Source organism: Cajanus cajan, chromosome 3 (assembly GCF_000230855.2).
Source record: "Cajanus cajan strain Asha chromosome 3, NIPB_CcT2T_4, whole genome shotgun sequence".
Lineage (NCBI taxonomy): Eukaryota > Viridiplantae > Streptophyta > Magnoliopsida > Fabales > Fabaceae > Cajanus > Cajanus cajan.
The window spans coordinates 779,523-806,194 of NC_138519.1; the positions used below are offsets into that span (position 1 = coordinate 779,523).

General features: G+C 30.0%; 2 protein-coding genes across 4 annotated transcripts; both read right to left on the minus strand.

Moving 5' to 3' along the window:
* Window positions 1–12,329: 12,329 nt before the first annotated feature.
* On the minus strand, window positions 12,330–19,135 carry LOC109805847 (heat-inducible transcription repressor). Of its 3 annotated transcripts, none has more exons than XM_020368096.3 (11): window positions 18,977–19,135; window positions 18,542–18,840; window positions 17,919–17,993; window positions 17,277–17,809; window positions 15,757–16,389; window positions 15,451–15,605; window positions 14,348–14,559; window positions 14,119–14,252; window positions 13,653–13,984; window positions 13,464–13,567; window positions 12,330–12,942 (listed from the first exon to the last, which is right to left on the minus strand). In XM_020368096.3, exons 2-11 carry the CDS (start codon window positions 18,816–18,818, stop codon window positions 12,872–12,874), a joined length of 2,526 nt encoding a protein of 841 aa, XP_020223685.1. In that variant the 5' UTR covers window positions 18,819–18,840; window positions 18,977–19,135; the 3' UTR covers window positions 12,330–12,871. The 3 variants fall into 3 exon arrangements, with proteins under 3 accessions (XP_020223685.1, XP_020223684.1, XP_029128689.1); XM_020368095.3 differs by having other exon boundaries at window positions 17,919–17,996; XM_029272856.2 differs by having other exon boundaries at window positions 12,926–13,041; window positions 17,919–17,996.
* Window positions 19,136–19,967: 832 nt separating this feature from the next.
* LOC109806490 (protein NRT1/ PTR FAMILY 4.6-like) lies at window positions 19,968–26,267 on the minus strand. Its single transcript, XM_020368912.3, has 5 exons — window positions 26,162–26,267; window positions 25,913–26,021; window positions 25,412–25,629; window positions 21,737–22,171; window positions 19,968–21,176 (listed from the first exon to the last, which is right to left on the minus strand). The coding sequence occupies exons 1-5, from the start codon at window positions 26,162–26,164 to the stop codon at window positions 20,256–20,258; spliced, it is 1,686 nt and encodes a 561-aa protein (XP_020224501.1). The 5' UTR covers window positions 26,165–26,267; the 3' UTR covers window positions 19,968–20,255.
* Window positions 26,268–26,672: the final 405 nt, after the last annotated feature.

The following is a 26,672-nucleotide window of genomic DNA, read 5'->3' on the forward strand; positions in this document are numbered from 1 at the left end:
AACATATACATAACTATAAAAAAGAGATAATAAAAGAGTCTGAAAATAACTTTAAAAAATAGAAATAATTCACAAGACTCCTTGAATAGAGGAAATTACATCTACAAAACATAAAAACCATAACTAAAAGAATACTAAAGCAAGTGACTAAATAAGCCATTACAAACAAAAAACTAACATAAGTCCTAACACACAATAAAGACTAAAGAAAACATGAAATATTAAACTAAAGCTTTTATATCACGTCTTATTATAGTTCAACTCATCACTAAACATAAGGTTTAAGTCTCATCTCCAACATTATTATTAGGATGATGATCCTCTCCTACATGACATATATAATAACACGAAACATGAGCAATGAGACAAAGAAACATTTCACTCTAGCTACTAGTATAAGATATTGTCGAGTAGCCACTTAACATTAGCATAACATATATTACTAGCAATCTTAACAATAAATATGAATTGGGTTAAAATATTTTTTAGACCTCGTAGTTTTACATACTTTACCTTTTAATCCTTATATTTGTAGTTTTTTTTAATTCTTTTAGTCTCTATCATTAATTATTTTTAATGTTGTCTCTTTCGTGTTGACGTAACAGAGAGATTTTAATTCAACTTTGTATGTTTGATTTCAAATTTATTTTGCTAGAATTACTTAAAATTAGGTCTTTCGACATTTTGTATTTCTTTTATACTCCACCTATACACTTATTGTTGGGACACCTTTTTTTTACCCTCATAAAACTAAAGACATCTACTAGGTCAAAATAAAATAGACATTACAAAAAAATTAACAATAAAAACTAAAATGATTAAAAAATTGTAAGTATAAGAATTAAAAATATTTATCTTAAACTATCAGAGCTAAAAAAGGATTGAAAAAGATAAATATAAGAACTAAAAAAATCTATTTTAAACTATAGAGACTAAACAGACTAAAAAAATATTTTAACCTATAAATCAAAATAACCCAATATATCAACAAGTATAAGATTCAAACAATGTTATGGACACAGACTTTACGAGTCTACATGCATGTGATACTAGTAAACACTTTAATCATGTTTGAAGGCACACATAAAGTAGTTTAAGAAAATATATCAAGTCAAGTCATCACAACACTCTCCATTAGGAGGAGATATTAGGATAACGGTGTCACACAAGTTATACCCTATGCATACAAACGAACAAAATCATAACTCCTAAACTTAATAATCCCCAATGTCATGAATCTCCAAGTTTAAAACAAGAGGAACCTTATTTGACATTATATTTCATATTGTACCCTTTCACACAAAAAATCATGTTAATGATGCATGTTTCACAAGACTCCATGCATATATCATATTATATTATCATCACAAGTTCACCTTATATATCATATTCACAAAAACATGTTATATCACACCTTTTCTCAATTAAGTTTCAGCTTAAACTTCACGTCACATATCATCACATAATTCACACATATACACATCATTAGTAACCAATTTCAAAGGATAAACACCAAAATAAATATTTACCCTTAAACTATTATATAATTCATCACTTAATCATCACACTATATTCCTTAATTAATAGAGATCATTCGCATAATTAGATACCTCCAAAAACACTATCACATAATATAATTTAAACACCTATTCACTTATAAGGTGGTGTCTAGTGAAAGTCATATAGAGAATACACGTTGCTCTTTGAAAGTCTCTCGCCAGAGTCACACCCCACAAATTTGCACTAAAAAAACTCGTGGAGTTCTCGTGCCCAGTGTGAACCATCTCGTCCCCGGTGTATGAGTATGACTGTATGAGCCACATAGAACAACATATGTCCTTATTATGTTATACTTATACCTCTTTAAAAAACACGTGTCACAATTTGTTTGTATCGTCTTTCCCTTCACAATCTTGTCAAAAATCTAACTACTAACTTTCGGTGACCATTTTTTTTTATCCATAGAATGCTGTGGTTTTGAGATGAAAAGTCTTTGAGCTCGAATCAAAAGATGACATGAATTCATTAGAAATGTGTCATTGGTTATCCTCTCATGTCCACGTGCTAACACTTTCTTCCATAACAAAAGAAATAATCATGATAAGCTTCGCATAATAATATAATTTGTCTGATCTAAATCATCATTGAAATATAGAGACATCCATATTAATAAATTAAAAAAGAAAGAGAATAACACAAATAACAGAGAAATTATCACTTAATTAATAGTTCTCGTGGTTTTAATTATTTGTATTTGAAAATTAAGCTGTCCCTACATTTATATATTAATAAAAGTTAATTTGTTCATTGCTTCAATTATCATGACTTTTTATGTTTCAGGTTAAATTTTTCTATAATTTTATCAAATTTTTAATTAGGTTCCTATAATTTAAAACACTCTAAAAACATCGTTATAATTTAAAAATATTATAATTAAGTCATTCACTCACTGAGGTTGTTAAAATTTTATTAGTTTATACTGACCGGGTATTATCACATGACAATACCTTTTAATACGTTAATCAATTATCTTTTTATTTTCATTTATTTTAAATGTTTTCAATTAAATATATATAATTTTAATATTCCGTAATCACAAAAAAATTTAAGGTTCCTTTTCTGCTTATATTTAAATTATATTTCAAATTTCAAATTCTTTGATACTTTTTAATTTATATTTATTCATAAAATTAATAATTTTTAATAAATAAATAGTTTAAAAATTATATACATATGATTCATAATAAATAAATACTTAAATATTTAAGTTATACATGCTTAAAATTTGTAATTACAATAATTATTAATAACAAAAAATAATTTTATATTAAAATATAAATTATTTATTTTAAATTTAAAATATAATTTATATGTTTAAAAATATTTATTATAAACTTTAATTATAGTATAATTTTAATATTTAAAATATACATTTATTATAAATCATAACTATAAAATAAGCATTTATCTTATACATTGTATATGTTAAATATTAGTTATTTTTTAATATCATATTCTCTTTAAATATAAAATTAGAATATTTATTTGAAATAAAATTATTTTTAAATAGATATTTGCGTATACTTAGCATATTTAAAATATTTATTTATGAAAGTTTTTATTTTAGGGTTTAGGGTTTAGGGTTTAGTTTTTATTTTCCTTAGTTCTTATGAATAAATATAAATTAAAAAATATCAAAGAGTTTTAAAACGGTGTAAATTAACATATTAAAATAAAGAATTCAATCAATTATAAGCATTTAAAATAAACGAAAGTAAAAAAAGTAATTAATTACAAATTTTTAACCACATTAGTGAGTAAATGATTTAATTATAAATTTTTTAAATAATAAAGATGTTTTTAAAGTGTTTTAAACTATAAAGACCTAATGGATAGAAAAAACATAGAGAAAAAACTATAGAGACCTAATTACAAATTTGGTAAAATTATTGGAACTAACACTAATTTAACCTTTATTTTAATATTGAAAATTAAATTTTCATGTTTCGATTCTAACTCTTATCACTAGACTGACCATATTATGTGTAGTAATAATGGTTTCATTTATATTATCATAAACATATTAGTTAAGTATTAAAAAAATAATTTTATTAAAAATTACAGTAAATTATATTTATAATAATAAATATTATATATACTTCTCTTTTTATATGTATATATATATATAACTAATTTTAATTTCTTGATCATATCTTTCTAAATTATAATAATAAGATCGTAAAATTAATAAGTAATAATTAGAGTTATTTCTTGTAATCCATTACATATCATCAGACTGTGTCTTGTCAGATCTCATGTATTATTAAGATCCAATTATAAACTATAACAAAAAAAATACTAACTGTGCGTTTCATCTATTTTTATTAGGCACTACACTAGCCTCTGAAAATAAAAGTCAGGGATACAGATCAAGTGGCTCTTCCAGCACAAATTAGAATCAAGCCTTAGTGTGGTCCAAATATCGCCAATCCCATTACAAGATCTAGACAAAACTACAGAACCAAGAAACACAAAGATAAACATCACAATTAATTATTTTTATCTAACATTGTATCATAGGTTTATTTATAAATAGAAATTATTGATATTGATGCTTATAATTATTGTCACTTATGTTGAGCAATACAATTGTCCTAAATAGAGTTGTCACAGCTAGGATATCTAATTTGAACTACAGCTACAGAAATGAAAAGTTACTAAAATCAATATTATTGGGGCAGCATTTAGGGAGGGAAAATTTTTTACTTTGAAACTTGAAATAGAAACAGATCTAGAAAATAAAGGAAAAGGAAGAAATAAAAAGAAGATTATTACTTTTGATTAGCCAAAAAGGAGGAAAATTCCATACTCTTTTCCATACTTTTCCTCCTTTCACCCAAGATTCTAACATTGGAAACTGAACATTAACAAATTGATTTTGTGCTTTTAGCCATTGGTATTTTAGAAAATGAACTAGAGAACAAAGGTAGCTACCTACACATCACTTTCACATTTAAATACCTAGATCTTGTTTGGAGAGTGGGTGGTAACTGGCAAGCATATATGTACTTATATAGTAACAGGAATGTGTTACAGCTGATAACTAAGATGACTAGCTAAGAGATTACTTGCTCATGCAAGGAATGACTCTTTGACTTTATGGACCAGGCATGTAGCAGAAGCACCATCTCCTTGGTTGCTTCTAAATTACTCATAATATACTTTTTCAAAAATATGTACTATCTCCAAAAGTTAAGTTGAAGTACTAAAATTTGTATAGAGTTTAGTTAGATACAAATTAAAAATATTTTTAAGAGTTTCTTTACTTAAAGTAAATAATATTTTTTGATAAAACAAATTCTTAAAAATATTTCTAAATTTATATTCAACCAGACTCTTAAAAAGTTAATTTCTTTCGACAAATATTTTTACTAGAGATGGCAAAAATACCCGTACCCGCGGGTATTTGCGGGTAAAATCCTCTACGGATAATAAATGGATAGGCTAATTGCGTAACCGCGGATAATGGGGACGGATAATTTTTTACCCGTTTATAAATGGGGCGGGGACAGATATGATGATATCCATACCCGCGGGTATCCGTTTAATAATATTTCTTAAATATCCTAATTATTCTTGTACCACATAACCTAAAAGTACACTCTCTCATCTTATTTTCTCACAAAAGTGAGATTGATGAAGTTACCAACATGTGTTAAACATGTTATAGAATTATGTTGGATATAATTTGATTAATTTTCTAGCTTTGATTTGACCAATAAAATTTATGTATTTTAAGTTGTTTACTTTTGTTTGGAATTATGAGATTGAATTATTGTAACTTTGTGATGAGACTTTAACTTACTTGTGAGATTGATGTATTTTAAGTCATTGATTATCTTACATTTTTATTATTATTTCAACAAAATTAACGTTAAATACAAGTTTAAAATTAACATTAAATTTTTATTTTTAATATTTCAATGACATTAAATATAGACTTAAAATTATTTGTAATATAATTTTTTAATTTCTTAAAAAATTTATAAATATCCATGAATACCCATGGATATCCGTGGGTATTCAAGAAATTCATGGATATCCGCTCAATGAATACTCGTGCGAATATGGGATGGGTATGAGGACAATTTTTATCTAACGAGATGGGGGCGGATTTACTATTACCCACCCCCATTGGATCCCATTGTCATCCCTAATTTTTACATATACATGAATCAATCAATGATCGAATATTTTATTATCACATATTTAAGGGACAATATTATTTACTAATAATACTCACATATTTTACAATAATTACTCATAAATTTAATTAAGAGAAGTGTCAGTAATATATTTTAAAAAAAAATTTCATAATATTTTTTATATTTGATTAAATTTATTGAAAATTATAAATTTAGAGCGATGTTTATTAAATAAAAAAATATGCTGGATTCATAAAATTATTTGTTTTTTTAATAAATTAATATCTTAGTTTGTACAATATTTATTATATATAATTAAAATTTATAATAAATTATATAAATAAATATTATGTATAAATTTATAAATTATATTTAAAATTAGTATACATAAATATTTATAGATATATAAATTATATTTTAAATTTATAATAAATAGTATTTATTATAACAAAAAATTCATTTCTATTTATTGATAGTTTATTTTAAAATACTAATAGTTAATTTATAAATAATTATAATAAATAAAAATCAAATTGGATAAGGAGTTAAAAATTTCTATAAATTTTCTCGTTAAAAAATCATAAATCTCGCACAAAATAGATGTTCAATTTTAATTAATACTATAAAAAAATTATGTTTGAGAGGGTTACTAACAGTTTTTTTTAACGGACATACTTATTATGATATTTTAATGAGTTTACAGATTTGAGGTAATATTTCAAAATGAAAATGTATGTAGAAAAAAGAATATTTATTATTAATTTAAAATAAATTAAATTTATACAATATTTTACTCATATTATTAGAAGGAATATCTTAATTCAACACTCGAACCAATTAATTATTTGTTCATATGTTAATTTAAATTAATAAAAAAAGGAAATAAAACATTTTGTTCTTATATCCTGTCCCATTCTCTACGTACGTTCCCTATTAAATGCTAAACTAGCATACAAATCTCTCTCATATAATTGCCAATAAATTCTTCATCAATTGGTAACTTTTACCGTTAAATTGTTCGATTTTAACTAAAATTGAAAAGTTAAAAATCCAGAAAGGAAAAAAAAAAAAAAAAAACAGGTATCAGAATATTCCTCCTAAACTATTATATACTCGCGACTCGTTGCGTCAATAGTTGATTTTGTGCTTATGCATGCATGTCAGATTTACGGAAGGCCAGAATATATTTCTCTATTATTTTTTACAACAAATATATTTCTTTATTAATGTTGCCAAAATATTAATTGAAATCACGTTTAAATCAAATATTGGTTAACCACTAATTGCCTGAATCAATTGAATTAACACTACACCAAAACTAGTTTTTTGTGGCAATTAACTTATTATTTAGCGGCCATATAAATGGTCATAATTTTTTTACCAGTATTTAATTAATGGCTGGTGTATCCAGTGTCGCTAATATTATTACCGGCATTTATATAAAATGCCGGTAAAGACCTACTAAATTGTCGGAAAAACTTATTTTTTTAGTGGCAATTATAGTAGCCATTTTAAAGACTATTAAAAGTTATTTTTTTCAATTGTCTCCTTTACTTTAAATAATTTATTCCTATAATTTCATTTTCTAAATTCATAACTTATATATTTTTTTATCTCTACTCGATATGAGATTTGTAAGATGAAAGTTGTCTTTTATTTATATATTTTTTAATTTATTTTTTAATTATGTTGTATTTTAAGCGATGTGAGATTTATAAGGTCAAAGTTGGTCTCTAATTGTTTTATAGCACTATTGAAGTTGGTAACAATGAGTGATTTGATACCAATTTAGAATAGTGAATTAGGAGTCAACCCTATAAAATGAACCTGTAAGGTGATAGTTATTACTCACTTATATACTATTTAATTATCTTATCTCTAATCAATGTGGGACTTAAGTTTTTTCTAAATAATTGTCGCTAATAGTAAACTTTAGTGTAATATAAATATATTTTTAGTGGCTATTATATATTAGCCATTAATATTTTTACATATGGTGGCAATTAAATTATTGCTATTAAATAATTGTCATTAAAAATAAATTTTGTTGTAGTGTAATGATATTTAAGTACAGATTTGATTCCTCCGAGAGAGATATTTTTAAAATTAAAATACACTCAATTATTAATTAAAAATAAATTAATAATTGTGATAAAATTAAATTCATAAATAATATAAGTTTTAAATAAATTATAATACAAATAGTTAATTTTTTAATTAATAATTATTATCATACTCTGTTATTTAAAAGTATAATCTTCTTACTCCAAAGAAATTAAGTTTTCTATGATTTGATTTCTCTAAAGTAAGTAGAGGTTGTAGAACATACCACTATGTTACATATTTAAAAGATTTCATTGGTAAGACGATGATGGATAACTTATCAAATTGACATGACCTTCCAACAAAATATGACTAGTTTATAGGAAATACATCGAATAAAACTTCATTCTTATAATTTCCAATAAAACTTGATCTTCACTTGTAGGTTGACTACCATGTCCCTTTTTTCATTTGACCATTGGAGCCTATAAGGCTTTGGGTGGGGAATAATACTGAATGCCTACTTTTCTATCAACCTTGTATTAAAACAATTGTAGCAAGAACCGTTATCCACAATAAAAGAACATCTTTTGTAAAAAACTTTACATCTTGTATGAAAGATGTTTTCTTTGTGTGAGTGGTTCAAATCACAAGGTTGGTTTCAAAGAAGTGGAGGAAGAAAATGCAATATCCTCTTAACTACTATAATGGTCTAGATCTCTCATGATCATTTTTTATGGGACATTGAGAATCAATGTGATCTCTTCCTAGATACTTAAAGCACTTGACATGCTAAAACTAGCATTGGGGTGTCTTTCATGTAAGAGTTTGTTCTTTTCACTTATGCCTTTTGATAACTTACTTTAAGGGTAACTCTTTGAAGAATAACCTTCTTTTCTTTGGTCAATCTCAGGATTGAAAGATGATGATGAGGAGTTCTTCTTAAAAAAAGCTCTCCTCTTCAATTATTGCTCAACCCTTATGCATAATTGGACCAAGTCATTTAGGTCTCTATATGGCAAAAACTCTACCTTATCCTTTATCTTTATGCTCAAACTACTAAAGAACCTAGCAATTGTAGATATTTCTTCTATCCTTATTCTCGCCCTCATAATATACAATTTCATTTATTGCCTATATTCCTCAACACTCATGCTACCTTGGTTGAGTCTTTGGAGTTTATCATTAAGCTCCCTTTCATAATAGAAAGTGTTGGGTATCAGAAAGAATGAGCGGAATGCGGAAGCACCAGATCAAGTTAATTAGAGATAGAGAGAAGTAAGTAGAGAGACAAGAATAAATAAATACACACCATATTTACGTGGAAACTCCAAAGACGGAGAAAAAACCACGGGCGATCAAGAGCAAGATAATTCCACTATGTAGAAATAGGAGAGTACAAGAAGTTCTCTAATATTATGAGAACAAAGAGATAATCTCTCAAATATAGACTAAAAATACTCTCTTGAATCTTTCCTCTCTATGTATGATTTTTCTCAAGTGTGTAGATTGCTGAATCAAATTGCTCTTTGCTCCAAATGCTTGATGCCTTATATAGGCATTGAGAAGAAAAAAACTTATTGAGAATTCCGTTGAAACACTTTTGTTAATATTTGTAAATTTGTTTAATTCTATCAACGGTCTCAAACACGGCAAGTATACCGGCCGTTCAAGTAGTAAAAATATCGTATCCACAGGGATTAGAAGGTAATATAAGCATTTATTGACTATTCGTGACTAAAGAATAATTCCAATTTCATAGTTTGTGCAGTGAATGCAAAGTTGTGACTATTGGAATGAAAGCTGTAAATAAATATTGTTTTGTGAGTGGAAAAGGTAAGGAATGGTATTGTGGTATTGTGAGGTTGTGGGGGTCAGATTTCACCGAACGTAACACTAATGTATCCTTAATCTCTTGTTGAATTCATTGCTTAGTCAACCCATAAGTTTACTCAAACCTAATCCCTTAGAGAAAGAGCCTAGGTGCGGATATTGAATATCAATCCCTTGAGTACCCAATACCTACACCCGCATTACGGGCTAGGGTTTAAGACTACTAATGGGTCAAGCTCTATCCCTAGATACAATCTCCACTAGGCATATGTTCCAGAACTAATTTCAAAGGTATTTCCCAATACTCAATGGAACCTTAAATCATGCAAAGGGTGATCAATCCAAAGCAAGCATTAAGCAAAGAAACAAACACAACAATGAATGAAACAACAAATATATATATATCATTGAAAACGTAAGGATTACAATAGAGTATGTTGGCTACATCTAACCCCACAAAATGGGTGAAACCACTCAACAAAGAGGGCAAATACAAAATAGAGATGAAAGGAGGATGAAGAACCGAAGGAAAGATCCGCACACGGATGATCCCAAGCCCTGGGAATCCCTTCCGCAGCTCCTGGAGGCGCCCAATGTGAGAATGAGGGAGAAACCCTCGAAAATGGCTTCAAATACGAGCCTGGGAGGTCAGATTAGGGTTTCGCGCCCGGCGCATAAGTCTTCGCGCCCGGCTCAGAGTCTTCTGAGCACTTTCTGCCTCGTTATAAGCCCGGCGCAATTACTTTTACGCCCGGCGCAGTGTCTTCCAGAGGCTTTCAAGCATTCTCTGCCTTAGAGCAAGTCCGGCGCAATTCTCTATTAAGCCCGGCGCAATTCGTTCCAGAGAGTATTTAGGTACTCTCTGCCTCGATCACGCCCGGCGTGGTGGAGTCTCGCGCCCGGCGCATGTATGACTTCCAGAAGTCCACTGCTCTGTTCTTCTCAAGCCCGGCGCGGAGTCATCTTGCGCCCGGCGCAGCCACTCTGCTCTGCTCCTTGGCTCCTTATGTTTCCAATCCAAAAGATCTTCAATCCTCAAATCTCTAGCTCAATACCTGCACAAAAATGAGGTGTATTAAGGTATTGTTAGCTAAATTTGGGTTAGTTATATCTGCACACAAAATGAACCAAAAAGAGAACAATTATATTGCAATGGTTCAAAGGATGAGTGGAATTTGTTCAATAAGTCTCATCCAAAAAGAGGTAAAATTGAGACTTAACAAGCGTATGCACCCAAAATAAGGAAACCTGGGACAAAACAATGAGCAAAACATGGGAAAAAATAAGGAGGAAACCATGCATGGAATCATGGCCTAAAATCAAGGAAACGTGTTTTCCTTAAAACAGGAAATATGGAAGAAATTTGTGCCATAACTTTACAAAAAGGGATATGTCTTCTCCTCACGGTCCCTTTGAGATCACTCTGAGATGTGATTGAGGGTCATTGTGGAGTCTTCTTTTTCTTACAAGGGAAGTTTCCTAATACATAACATAACCTTGAAAGATTAAGGTAGCCAAAGGAACTTTACTCTCTTTTCACTTGGTAGTAAATGAATAGTTGTTTCACTTTCATTTCCCAATCAAAATAAGCTTCCTCACCATCTTTTCCATGGAAGTGAGGGAGATCAACTCTCACCTCTCTTGCTAGAAAGAGAATGAGAGTCATGATGAGAAATATTAGAGATAAAAAGAGAAGTGAGGCAGAAGTGAGATGAAAAAAAATAGACTTATGCTTATAATTACCCAAACATAATAGCTTCTAATCACAAAGTAGAAACTAAGATATCAATATTAGTTGACATAAGTGATAGCAATTTATGTCCCTTAACCAATTCGTCTATGACTCAAATCCTGACTTTGATTATAAAATAAGTTATATTGGGAGCAAAATACTCACCTTATATATACTCACAATCCTAACAAAGATTAATTACTATTTTCGACGGTGAATATTTTGTATCAATATCTTAGTTATAAGAAAAAAAATATAGTAACTAAGACACATGTTTTGAGTTAATTTAATTTTTACCAACTTAATATATTTAAGATTTTAAAATTATTATTATTTATTTATTTTGTAAATATCGCTAAAAGTCCATAATTAATTGGATGCAATACATGAGTTACGTAAATATAAAGCAATTAACTTATAAACAATAAGGAAAATGTAGTGTCTTTTTGTGTCGTTCTTCACTACATTATTCCATGGTCGTCTTTCCTTTTTCCTTTTCTATTGGGAGTTTGTGTATAGTTCCATTGGGTATAGATTGGCTTGGTATTTTATTAGTAAAAGGATCATTTACAATAAGCTTATCCCTTGCATAATTAACTTACACAAGCTCCTAATATGTAAGATAAGAAAAATATTATTAACACACTTGACAACCCGCTAATTTAAAATGTTCTTTAGATTTGATTAAAAATTAGTGGAGATTTAAAAAATGACACGTCTCACTTTATAATCTTAAACAAACTTTCATCGAGTGTATTAAAAATATTATGAGAAACTGATACTTAACGTCACTTAATAAATTAAGAATACAGCATACTTTAAAATAAATTAGGAGTGATAAGACAAGGTTATTTTTTTTTGTCTATGTCTGCAACAGTGAACAGTGAGAGCATAGCTAGAATAAGGCCGGAGAAAGTTATGCAGAAACTTAAGTATAGAGTAATATTCTTCGTCAAGAGCAGGTTTGGGAAGACTAGAGAATATACGGTAATTCGTTAAAATATTCTCCATAAATATGCTACGCAATTTCAATGGTCACTTACCTTTGACAAGGAAAAAAAAAACTACAATCAACTTGAGTTAGATGCAGTCACATCAAACATGTGTAATAATGTAAAACAAAAAAAATAACAACAAAATGTAAAGTAGCATTTCATGAATACAAGGCTTCCACTGGTGATCAATAGAAAAGCACTGAATTGCAGCTGCCAACTGCTATGAATCGAGAGTCGATTCATTGCTTTCACTCTGAAGAGACGGATAAGTACATCTTCACAGAAAAATAGATCTATCTATAAAAATTACATTCTTCCCCTTAAAGGGGTATGTAACAATCATCTATTTTAAGCTCGTGGTTTACAACACAAAAGTGAACCTCTATTTCTAGACAAATTAACACGCCAACTCCACCACAATGCTACAATAACGGAAGATACCTTTGTGCCATTGAGAGTATGTCGGAAGAACAATTTTAAATCCCGGTAAACAAATGTCCATATTTGTTTCCACTGTACTGGATAACATGCTTAATAAAAAATGCAACCAGCCTAAGTCCATCTTACATAATCCCCTTGGAAATGCTAGATGTCGCATTTATCTTTAGCGAGCGTTCAGGGATGTAGGTAACTCCTGTTCACACCATAATGTTAACCCATGAGAACCTGAGCAATATCGTAATTGGCATTTTGCATCTCGGTTACCACTATATGCAGAGAATGGAAACTGTTTCTGATGAAGAACAAAACAGAATGCACAAAATAAACCAAACTTCTTAATGTAAATTGTTGTAAGAACATGTTTTGCACCTGTAAACACGTAAAGTGATCATAGTCGAAAACTAGAAAATAGAATCAATGACTAATCCTAAGCAGAACAATTAACTAAATAAAAAAGGCACAAATGAGTGTCTGGCACAGAAATATCACTTCTAGGGGAAGCCAAACACAAGACATTATAAAATGCATGACTAAAATTGCTGTGTCCAAGTTACAATTATGTCCATGAGTGATTCTTCAACACAATCAAGACAGTCCAAGAATTAACAGACGTTTAGGAAGCAGTTCATCTCCCATCAACTCATTACTAAGTATTGACCAAATAATTCATTGATAGAAGCTTACGCATTAAGAAAAATGTATTGAGATCCGTACCTTTTTCCATGACATTAATTTGCAAGGAGTCTAGTTTAATTATGCCATCTGTCAATGGAAGTAGCTCAAGCTTAATGGTGGCTGTGGATTGAGAGGGGATACATCTGATGTGGCCAATACATGGTTTTAAATTGATCAGTATTAGTTTTAACAAAGTGATAGAAATAAAAAAGAGAGCCGACATATTACCCGAGTGGAACTCTACTCTGCAGCCAAAGATGTGTACAACTCAAGCCAGAACTAGGAATGAGATCATCATTCATTGAAACTGACTGAGGTCTGACATCATCATTTTGGTTCTCATTTTCTTTTATGAGAGAAGTAAAGCTTCCCCCCTGGCTGGCACCAGAATGTTTTTCACCATTTAACCTTCCTAAAAACTCTGTGAAACCAATGAAAGGTATTGGACTGGTGGGTGAACTCAGAGAGACCACTGAAGGGGGTGAAGTAAATGAGGCTGGAGCAAGCACTGTCAAAGTTAGATCTTCAGATGTCAAATTTGAAGCTTGAAGAGTTAAAACCTGATAAAAGAGAAAAAATTAAGCTAATCAAATTGTAATTTAAGTAGGAAAAAGATTCAAAACAACCCAAATAAAGCTCCAATGCAAGCCAAGGGCCCAATTGAAGATAGTCAATAGTTGCAACATATATTGACCTGCACAGGAAGTTGAGAATTTCTTTCATAAGGTCCAGGAGACTCTCCTGTTATCTCAGAAGCAACAGAGATGATAATATCCCTCGATGTACGTGGTCGCCAACTGGTTGCTTGCTTAAAGAATAGTCTTGATGCTATATTAAGCAAAAAATATGGGGGAAACAACTAATTAACTCCTTAGCAATTATTAGACAATACATCAATAAACCAAGGAGACAAAAAAGCTTACCTGTATAATTGCATCGACAAGACACCATAATAGCATACTGATCGTCAACTGAAGCAATCTTTGTTCTGTCAAGACTCTTAGAGGAAAGACTTGATTTTGATGCTGAGTTTGGAGATTGCAACTTTGAAAACTGAGAGCTTTCATCCTGAGCCTTTAGATTCTTCCACATAGAAGTTGCAGGTTTAAGGATAAAAGAATGCTCTTCACCTCTCCTGTAATTAGAAACTTCTAGTGAGATGATGATGATTAGAGCTAACTACATAAATTATAAACCAAATTCCAAATTTCACCAACCATATTTACTACTACCTAGTTTTTTTTTTTTGTTTTTTTTATCAGCATATTTACTATTAGGTATCTTCTGTTATTTTTAAACAGTTAATCCGATTGATTTAAACTCGGAAACAAATTCATGCATTCTATTAGGATATAGAATCAAGGGTAGAAGAATATCATGGGCCAGGTATATCATATCCATAAATAGGTTACTTGGTAGAGGGGAGGAAGGGAGATCATTTCATTGGTATATTGAGCATTAGCTCTTTGTGAAAGGAGTGAAGGGGAAACCCTTGGAGGAGAGTTTTCTCTCCTATCCTCTTGTTCTAATGAAAATTTAAGGCCTTTTCTATATCATTAATATTGGTGTTCTCAATTGCATATATAACCCACACTATGGATATCTTACATGGCATTCGAAACAATTTCTCCTCTCTTTTAAAGGGTTGGATTGGTTCACTCAGCACAAGCATACATAACTAAATAACCAGGGGCACATGCAGCATGATATTTAGAGGATTATTATTATTATTTAAATAAAATTCAAAGGTTACTATGAAAATTATCATTTCTACTCTTCCAAAGAAAGATTCTCTTCCCATTCCTAAACCTACATGGTACTAAAGAAAATTTAAGGCCTTTTCCACATCAATAAGTAACAATACTCATAGTATTGAATCCATAGTTCCATATTCATGGATAGTTTACATGGCATCATGGAACAAGCATATGTAACTGAAAAGCCTGGGGTGTATACAGCATGATAGCAGATAAGTAACAATACAAAAAACAATAAGATACATAAAAAAAAAAATTAAAATAAAAACCTGAGGGCTAAATTTGGTAAAGAATGGTCATTTCCAGCTTCAATACAAGCAATTGGCAACGATGATGGTGGTCCACTTTTTGTAGCTTCTTCAAAAACTATTGTTATGGCATCTATGTATATCACAATATCTGGAACATGTGCAGGAGCAACATTCTGGAGAACAACTTATAAAATATTAATAAAACAGAAGCTTAGAACAATTAACTGTATAAATGCCCCCCAAAAAAGTATGAAGCTGTAATATTCAACAAAAATAAAGGTAAATATGGCAAATAGTTTGGTTCAATGATGTTATAGTTCAAACCTTTATATGGACGCACAAAAGATCCTCTGAATTGCAGTCAGCTGCAAAAGAATGAATCTCTACAGGTTGTATTATTTCAAATTTCCTTCTCCACCTTCTTCCGGGTGTGTAGATACCTTCTAATCCACAACAAACAGAAAACCTTTCTCGCTCCAATGATACACCTCGAAAAGATAAAAGTTCTTCAACTCCATTTTTTTTCTTAAAAAGATTCTGAGACGAGAATTGATCCCAATCTTCAATGTCAAAGTTTGGCTTAGAGCTAGCTGCTTTTAAAGGGGCAGTTGGTGCACTCGTATTTTGGGGTAATGAGGACAAGGAGTGACTTCTAAAATGGCCACCAAACGAAAATAATTGAGAGCCAGATGATGCTGAAAAATTGGACCTCTGAGAGGTGTTGCCGATTCCTGAATTTGAAGATAACTGCGGAGATAACGGGCGAGAAGCAGGGGGAACAGTGTTGTCTAATGGAAGTATCCATTTTAATAGGGCTCCACATGGATCCTGATTTGTGTGAACTAAATTGTCCTGGTTCTCAGAAGACAATATGTTCTCCTGATACTTCTCATATTGAAGAATTTCTATACAAGGGTCTCTAAGTAAATCAACACCAACATTCACCTGTAAAAGTACCTGGATCCTTCCAAACAGGAAAATAGAATCAGATCAGTTATCTGAGTAAATGAGAATGGCCAAGCATAATTAGGAAGATATCAAACTATCAAAGACAAAAATGTCTCAAGATCAAGTCATATAAAAAGCATTTCTTGATCCAATGGAGTTTCACATGAGGAAGTTTTCATAAGGATCTCTGACATATTACAGAGGCAAGGACAAATGCCACCAAAATATAATTGAAATTTGAAATTTACAAATGCTCAAGTAAAATAAAGATAAGAGACCTAGGCTATAGCCAGGAGTAGCCAGTTAAAGACTAGATTGAAGTAAAACCTCCACATCACAAAACATATGTCCAGAAATCTAAATAATGATGATAGTTACACAGGTAAATATACTCCATAACAGCCCAAGTACCAAATAGAAAACTTCGGCTCCAAATGCCCCAGAGAAATATAAATATTGTAAACATTGATAATGCAGTTAAAAGCAGAATCAAAGCAGAGCATACAATAAACTCAAAACACAATATCATCAAGATGCAGTAAGATTTTATACACTTTTACTAAATGATTTTAAATGAGTTTCATAAACAGGATGAACAAATGAATTGGATGGTATGGTACACAATAAACTCATAGCACAACATCCTCCAGATGTGGTAAGATTTTATACATTTTTACTAAATGATTTTCCATGCGCTATACAACCAGGATGAACATATAAGTTGGAGTTGGACGCCAAATAGATTGTTTGTTTGCATGTTGGGAAATTGCAAAATTGAAGAAAATACCAAAATAGTAGTACTCCATCTGACAGTCGAACTTTAGGATCCATATCAAAATTTTTATCATGAAATTGCATGATCATGTTCATAGTTACTGAAATTTTATGGCACATACCACTATGTCTCCATTTGGTAGAGCACAACACTTGACAGAATTTCTTGCCACTCCACCAGAAATAGTTGCATCAAAATTTGCTCTATCAATAACTGCACTAATAGAAGATGCATTTTTCACAGTCTCTTTCATTTCAAATGATGCAATCCGTTCAGAGGAGTTGGACTTTTTTGAAGAACCTCGTTTAGACCAAAGTGGCTCATCAGACTCAGAAATCCTCACAAAGAAGTGAGAATTCTCAAATTTTTGCAGCAGTAATGCAGTTTGTCTTTTGTGAACCTCCATCCTTAGAAGGGATTCACCAGCAGAAACACCTGCTGAGTGATCAGTCTTCACTTTTTCCAGGCTTTCCTCTTTCTGCTCTTGTCCTTCTCCAGATACCAAATCATTTTGGTTTTCAACATTTCCATTTTCTTTGTCAGGGCCATGACTTTTGCCATTCTTACTCATCACGGCAGCAACCTTAAATGGAGTAATAATCTCCATATCCTGCTTACAAGCAGACAGGCACGCTACGATATGAACTTGTTCGCCTGAATTGCAAACATAAAGTAGATCCTATCAACTTTCCATGTGACCCGGCAGAACAAATCAGGCATCTATACACCAAGATTCCCATACCAAAGAAGGAAAGAGTCTTACCAGGAAAGAGAAAGGAACGATCTAGGGAGCGCAAAGACTGCATATCCGCCACATGATTCCAGTTTTCAGGTAGATCTTCTATAAAGATAGAAATTCAGAATCAGATGCGTCACATCAAATAAGCAGAACATTCTCACCCATAGCATCATCAAACGATAGACTAAAAATAAAGTGTTCCCTCAACACTAAACCCTACCACCAAGGTTTTAAAAATCCGCAATTTTGGCCACAATGTCAAGGTTTTTGGGTTCTCTGCGGTCACAATTGCCGCCACATCAGCAGCATTTATGTGCAATGTCCTGTAATATCAAGGTTCGTAACAAAACTGCAACTGCGACCACGATTTAAAACCTTGCCTATTGCTTTGATCCAAACACTAACAAAAACCATGTTGGACGTTGATTATGACTTCACTCAAGTCCAAATCACAGTTATAACTTAGTTACCAACAAAAAGACAGACAAAAAATAACAAGACAGTTCAGTTCTACGCTATATTCTTCTTGATCCCACTCCTTTTAGTAGAACTAATATCTTTAACCTCATGTACTGTTTCATTAAAAAACATCAACCAAACACTGCCTTAAGTAAGAGACAAGTCTGGGATAGTATTGGAAGCCATACTGTAAGGAATGGTGATCCATCCTTCGTGTTCGGAGACATCCAAGTGCTTAGCCAAAACGGGAGCGTCGTTTCTGGAACCCTGCCCGACGACGCCGTTTTGGCCATCGACCTCGCCGTCGAAGTGTTGCACTGCGGCATAGGGGTCATCGGTCATGAGACTCTCCAAAGAAGAAGCGCCAAGTTCCGGAGTGGTCGGAGTTGTCGCCGTCGTTGCCGTGGACGAGGGCTTTTCCCTCTCGGAGTACACGTGCGTGGAGGAGCGCATCAGGAAATTCATCGTGTCGTGTGCGTTTGTCTCTCTGCAAATTACGGAAAATGGCAAGGGTTTTAGGTTAATTTAAGAAAGTGAATGTGGTTGGTTGAGTTGAGTGAGTTTGAATGAAGTGATTTTGAGTGTGGACAGTGAAGAAGAGAATTGAAGGATCTATGGAATACCTGATGAAGGATCCAACAGAGGAGGGGATGCAGAGAGTCGCAGTAACCCACACTTCAATCTCGATCTGATTCTGCTCTACACTCCTCTTCTACTACCCTGCAACCCAATTAACTTCTTCTTAACTCACGATCCCAAAACGCACCGTTTAAATCATCGCACCCTACCCGGCTCAATTTGGATTTTAAGGAAAATACTTGTGTACTTTTTAAGACTTTCGCTAAATTACAGGGAGCAATTTTTTTTTGTTACAATTTAGTCCTTGTTACTTTATGGAAGATGAATCATTTTACTTTTACTAGTGCAATGAAAACAGTTTTTTTTAATTAAATGGTGTTAAATTTTTTTTTCATAATGTACAATTATTTTTATAATAGTTAATTTAAGGATAAAATAGAAAATATATTGTTAACACTAAAAAGTGATATTTCTTTAACTCTTGTTAATTATGTGATTTTATTTTTACTTTTAGACAATAATTTTATAAATTTATATAGAGTAAATTATAACACATATTAATGTTCTCCATGCTAATCTCCATCTATAAACTAAAAGGAAAATGATCTTTTATGATTTTGAATTTGAATTTGTAATTATGTAAGAAAAGACATTAATTTTTTTTTACTTTCTAATTTTGCTTAAATAATTAAAAGATATATAATGATCTAATAAAAAGTGAAGATGAAAATCAGATTATAAAGAAAAATATTCCATATATATATATATATAAACTAAAACTTACACAAAATACTCACAAAAATTATAATTAATTAAATTTTACATGTTAAATTATAATTTTTCTAATAAATTGTAACAATCAAGTTAATTATGAGTTAAAATAAATACAGTTGTTATACAAATTGTTTGTCAGACCAACATAACAAAATTATTGAGAAAGGAATAAATTCACACATTTTTGGAAATAGAGGATTAAATTCATCATTTTGAAAATGCAAAGACGAAGACAATGTATGATAAAAATACTTTAAAAATAAAAAATAAAATTCTTGCTCTTAATGAAAGTGTCAATTGATTACATGTGATGTACTTTCTTTAATCCTCTATCACTCTTTTTCTTTCTTTAAAATATAGAATCTTTCTCTCCCTATATTATATTTCTATCCTCATTGATCCACTCAGTTGCATGTTAATGTATATGTATATATGTGCGTACGTATGTATAAGATAATATCGAAGAATGACTCGTAAAGATTTTGATATCAATGGCCTTGAAACTTGAGGCCTTATGCATAACACTTGAAAACTTTTCCTTTGTTTTCTTCATTCAATTGTAGTTCCTTTTCCTCTATATTTGTATTTGATAGCCCAAAACAAGTAGTGTAAGAAATTCAACACACTTAGCCCACACATAAGCCAGTAAAACCTCTCTAGGCGATAGTGGTTAAGGTTGGCCCCAGATAGCCATGGTTTATGGGAGCCAATACTAGTGACACTATTTACTATTGATACAATTGCTGAACTTAGGTAGTACCCTATAGCTAGAGAGACCCAAGAGAGTGAAGAAGCTAAAGATCTCATCCTAATTGGTGCCTCTGTGAAGAAGAATTCCAACATCCCAGCAAAGGTGAAAAGATCAGCAGAACCAAGGAACAAGTACTGGAGAGCAATCCAAAAGAATGTTATGGGTAATGGTTTGGTTGCATCATCTAAGAGGCCTGAGTGAATGGCCACATTTTTCCTCTTCACTTCAACAATTGCTGCCACTGCCATAGAAAATATAGAGAGGACTAATCCAATTCCAATTCTTTGGAGGTGAGTGATGCCCATCTCTGTTTTGGTCACTTTTCTTACAAAAGGGATGATGACGTGGTCATAGATTGGCGCCAAAATCAAGATAAAGATCAATGGGAAAACTGGTAAGGAGGCTGGTGGCACAGCGAAGGAACCAAGTTTGGTGTTCATAGTTGCTGCTTGTTCAATAGAGAAAGTGGAAAGTTGAGCCAAGCAACAATTTAGCATAATGGTGCAACCAAATATGGGTAGTGCTTTCAACACTATCTTAACATCTTCTACTTGCTCCACAGTGCATTTCATTGATGAATTGTTGTTTTCAATTGCTTTATTGAGAAATATGAGGGTATTTGTTGGGGCTTCAATTTCCTTGGTTTCTCTGACAGTTTCTTCCACCATAACACTGCTAGAGTTTCCCTTGAAGCTGTTAAGAGAAGCAGCAACCATTACCTGCTTGTAAAAAAAAAGGAAGCTTGAAGATAATTATGGAGCATCAAGTGAGGGAAAGAAAGTTATTTGTACGTAATTCAACTTTTTTAGCTTCATTTCTTTAATGTAGAAATTATCATGCTTTTTTTTAATAAGCATTTTATATTTATAGGAAGATAAGAAAATTAGAATAAAAAATAAATTAAATTTCTCCAAATAGTTTAAATTAGTTTATACGTAAGTTAAAATTAATTTTTTTAAAGAAATTAAAATCAGTTAATTTATTCAAAATTTAATTGAAGTGCATAAATTAATTTTAATTTAGAGAATATTTTTTTTATTTACACTCTTACTTTCTTAGTGTTACTTTATTACAAAGTTTGTTCAAACACAACTCAAGTAGTTTAAGGTTGAGTTTTAGTCTTTTATGATAAAAATAAAGAAGCTACTTTACTTTTAATAAAAACCTTCTTCAAAATTATTTGGTCCAGCTTAGAAGAAAAATCCTAAAAAGTAGGGCAAATACTTCCTTATAACTAAGCACATAGCTGGGAGCAGCAAAACATGATAGTTATTATTACCTTGAGAATGGTTGTAAGTGGACTTCCAGAAGGGATCTTGTTTCTATAGGTAGTAGAGCCTGCCAAGAAGATTAGGATAGACAAAGATATGCTTATAGTAGAGATTCCAAAACCCCATTCCCAGCCTTTGTTGTCTTCAACCCACACCACAAATGTGACTGCAATAAGGGCACCAGTTGACAAGCAAAAGACAAAGTAGTTGAAGAAGGTTGATCGTTGCTTCCTTCCAGATGGGGTGTTCTCATCTAATTGTTCAGCACCATGTGATGGCAAAGACCCCTTACACCCTCCAACTCCAAGAGCCACTAGATAAAGACCCGCATACAACATTGCTGCTTTTCCACCACTAACTTCATGGCATAGGGTGGTGGCTGAGTCACATGTTGGTGGCTGTAGTGAAGGTGAACGTGCTTGTACAGTGAGTACAATCAACCCCTACACTTAATAAGTTCCCATTCCCTTAGTCATGTACACTTGTGCAAAATAATAAAGTAAAATAAGAATATCGTATATTCTTTTCATTTGTTTATTTCAATTTCTATATTTTGGTGGGAGCATTTTATTTTATGTGTTATATATATATATATATATATATATATATATATATATATATATATATATATATATATATATATATATATATATATATATATATGTGTGTGTGTGTGTGTTTGTGAGTTAATCACCTATACATTGCTAGTGTAAAATTTTTTTACACGGGCAACCAATCATATATTTTAATATTGTCATATCAGTTGCTTATTTAATAAAATAAAAATAAAATAAAATAATTTAAAAAATATGATTGGTTGCCAGTGTAAAAAACTTTACACTAGCAGTATATGGATGATTAACTATATATATATATATCACTAATTTTGTTAATTTTTTGCAATAAAAAACTTATTTTATTATTATAAAAGAATAATTTATTAATTAATATGAACTTGTTCATTAATAAGAAAAAAAATACTGAATGACCTTACTTTACAATATAACTACAAGAAAACAAATAAAAAAAGATTAATAATGTTTAAATGTCTCGAACTTAAATAAGAAGCTTTTTTTGTCATAAAAGATTAATTTATAAGAAAACAAGTAAAAAATTATTTTAACTAAAATCACATATTATTTTATTAAAGCCATTTTTGTAAAGTTTGTTAATTTATCATTCTATAAAAAAAATTGGAAACAAAATTAATTGAGTGAAGGAAACAATATGAATTGAAAACCAAATATTTAATGTAGGATGTCAGTATATTTATATATACCACATTCATTGTGTTAAATTTGATCTTATGCGATGTATGGAAAACAAATTGTATCCAAGTGACATTTTTTTTTATTATTTTGAAAGACAAATTGGATTTAAAATAAAAATTCAAAAATAATAATTTAATAATGAAATTATAAATTACTGAAAATAATATCTTTTCGTATATTAAATAATATAAATAAATTTTTGAATAATTATGTACTATATAAGGTACATATGCATAAGACAAAAATAGGAATCACACTCGTCAATTGCCACAAATTTTCATCAATCCTATAAATTAGTTGTTTTTTTATTCATAAAATAATAATAATAGTAATAATAATATCAACATATAAAATACACGTTATTTCCATAGCCATACAAAAAGAAATTTTAAGAATTTATAATATTTTTAAAATTTTGAAATTTCAAGAAAATATTCATAATAGTTTTTTAATAATACAATTTTGTAAATTTAAAATTTAATTATATAACGGCAACTATTTACTATTTTTAGAAAGCAGTTATAACAATTTTAAAATTTAAAGTCAATGAAACATTTTAACATTTTAAAATAATTAAAATTATTAAATTTCAATTAAATTATTTAACATTAACTATTCTTAATTGCAATAAAAATGTATATCTTTCTTAAAATTTCAAGATAGCATTTATAAGAATTTTTAAATGATTTTTTTTATCAAAAAACTTAAATGTAGTGAATAAGGTTTGAACTTAAAATGTTCTTCAAAATTCAAATAAGTAACCAATAACATTATATTTTTTTCAAGTGGTTCATTCATACTACCTCAATTTTAAGCGACTCATTTAATTTTAAAATAAACAATTCACTTTATTGTTTTAAGTAAGTTTATTCATATCACCTCAATTTTAAACTCTAATACTCTATTCAAAAATTGTTTATCTCACAAATATATATATTTTCTCTTTCTTTAATATCCATATTTTCCCTTCTAAAAGTACACATAAATATTTTTAAGTAAAAAAAATAAATTTATATAAATAACTCTATTTAATTTTAATAAGTAACTCAAAATTATATGTGACATATCAAAATAATATTTTAATATAAAATAACCCATGAGTAATTCCAATGGAGTTTTTTTTTTCTCTCTCTCCCACTAGGTGTATAATATCATTTATGGCATCTAAAAATACTTTTCTATAATGATAAAGGAAGAGAGAGATTGAAGGCAAAATTAAGGAAAACAAATTATAAAAATAGAATTTTATAAAATTATTATTAATTATATATAATTAATAATTAATAATTATAATTATAATTATTCTTTTTCTTTTTGAATGATCTCAATTAATGTGTGTATATAATTTTTTTGGGGTCAAGGCCACCCTTGCATCACAAGAACCTTCGTCCTTTGCTAATGTGGATTTATATGTTGTTTAGTAAAAAAAAATAATATAAGGAAATATACATATATATATATATATATATATATATATATATACTTTTATTTGATAGTGTACAAAGTAAAATAAAACAAATAAAAAATTATATATATAGAATTGTAAATATATCCCTTAAAAGAGAAAAAAAGTTATAAAAAATATAAAGATCATTTATTATTTTTTATTATATAAAAGTTATCCTATAATTCATTATTTCTTTCTCTTTGAATTCGAGGGATTTAATTTTATGGCACATTTCTACATACATGAATCTGGATCGCTTAGCAAACATGCCATTACTTGTATTATAGTGGACTTGGACGCTAGCTCATGCAATTCATAAGGTTTCCAGTTTTCTATGACCAAGTGCCCGGTGCGTGAACAAATTAATACAGCAAAAAGAAAGTGAATCAAAGGGACACATGGCAGTTTTTGAAGCACGATTTCTCTGTAAGGAACCTAATATAATACTACTAATCAAAATTTAATCTCTTCTCCCCCTTTCATTCTTTTAAACCAGTAATCATAGAACAATGGGAAAGGGAAATAAAAAGGTATTAATAATCAATAGTAATTACGTAATAGCAGATTTTGAAGTGTGTGAGTTCTCTTAATTCTATTATTTAAAAAAAAATTTAATTTGGCCTTTTAATTTTAAAAAATATTTTATATTATTTTTTGTTCAAATTAACATTAACCACATTAATAAAATTAAGTAAAAGGATAAAATTGAATTTTTTTTTTGAAAATCAGAAAACCAAATTGAACATTTTAAAAATGGTGAGATCAAATTAAATATTTTAAATAATTTAATTTTGTCTATAATTTTTAAAAGATGTTCAACATTTTTCTTCTATCATATTTCATTAATCCATTGATGTCAATTAGAATCATTAAAAAAAAAAAAAAGAACTAAATTGAATTTTAAAATAACCTATATTAATTCCCAAGTGATGTTTGATAGATATATGTTGGTGGAGGGTGCATACCAGGAGTTCAATAAGTGCACTTATGAGGAAGATGTGATAAGTGGTGAATAGAGCATCAGATAAGAAACCTCCAAGGAGGCCAAGGAAGAAGGCCGTTCCCATGAAATTTGTGACATCGTTGGCTGATTTGGACAGTGACATGTGCATGTGCTGGTTCAAATACAACACCAAATTGCTTGCATTTGCTAGATATGCCAAACTCTCCACTATCTCCGCCACTGCTCCAATACACACTTTGAAGTTAGTGTCACATATTATTCATATCTATCATCATTCATCTATACATAACACTGAAGTTACAATGAAGGAGTGTGTTCAAATCTACTAACATAACCTCCTAATCACTATACTGTATAGATGACATTTAATGTAGGTTATTTTTTACTTTATATATGTCGATCCTGAACCAAACTCATATAAATTAAATACACAAATAATTATGTAAGTATATGTATATGTATAAACTATTGACTCATATAGGGAGGAGAATTTGGGACAGACCTAAAACGAAGGAAGCTGCAAGCATGCCACCATGGCGGTCTCTGAGAGCTGGCTTGTTCCTCCAATTAACATATCCTTCCCATCTAGTTGCTTGGTTTCGTTCTAATTCCTATACAAGAGAATTGAAAAGAAAAAAAAAAGTGAATTAGATTAAACTATAGATGAAGCAGAGTGATAAAAATAATTAAGAAGAAGAAAGGGAAGTGGGTGATGAGAGAAGAGAGCAAAGGGTTGAGGAAAGAAAACCACCATAATTCTCTCTCTCTCGTTGGGTTTGGAATTGTGAGAGTTAGGGAAGAAAAAGAAAGATGGTTGGTGAGTATTTAAAGAGAGTGGAAGGAAAGATGTAACTTGGGCAGAATGGCTAACACCGGTATATATATGCAAGGAGTAATGATACACAAATAATAAATCATACAACATTTTTTATTATATTATCAATCTTTTTACGAAAAAAATTGTACTCACTTCTTCTGAGATTTACTTAAATGACACATTTTTTTTATTTTTAAAAATTACTCACCTATTTTATAATAACATTATTAGTTAAAATGAGAAAAAAATTAAAGTTAATTTATATTTTGTTAATTGTATACATGTTTATCTATACAATGTTAATCTTATATATATGAAACTTTTCATTATATTTTAATTTAAAAATAATAATTTATTAACTCTTTCTTTAATATTGTTTCTTGAAGTTTATATATTTTTTAAATCATAACACACAAAATATTTATGATATAATTTAAAAGTTATA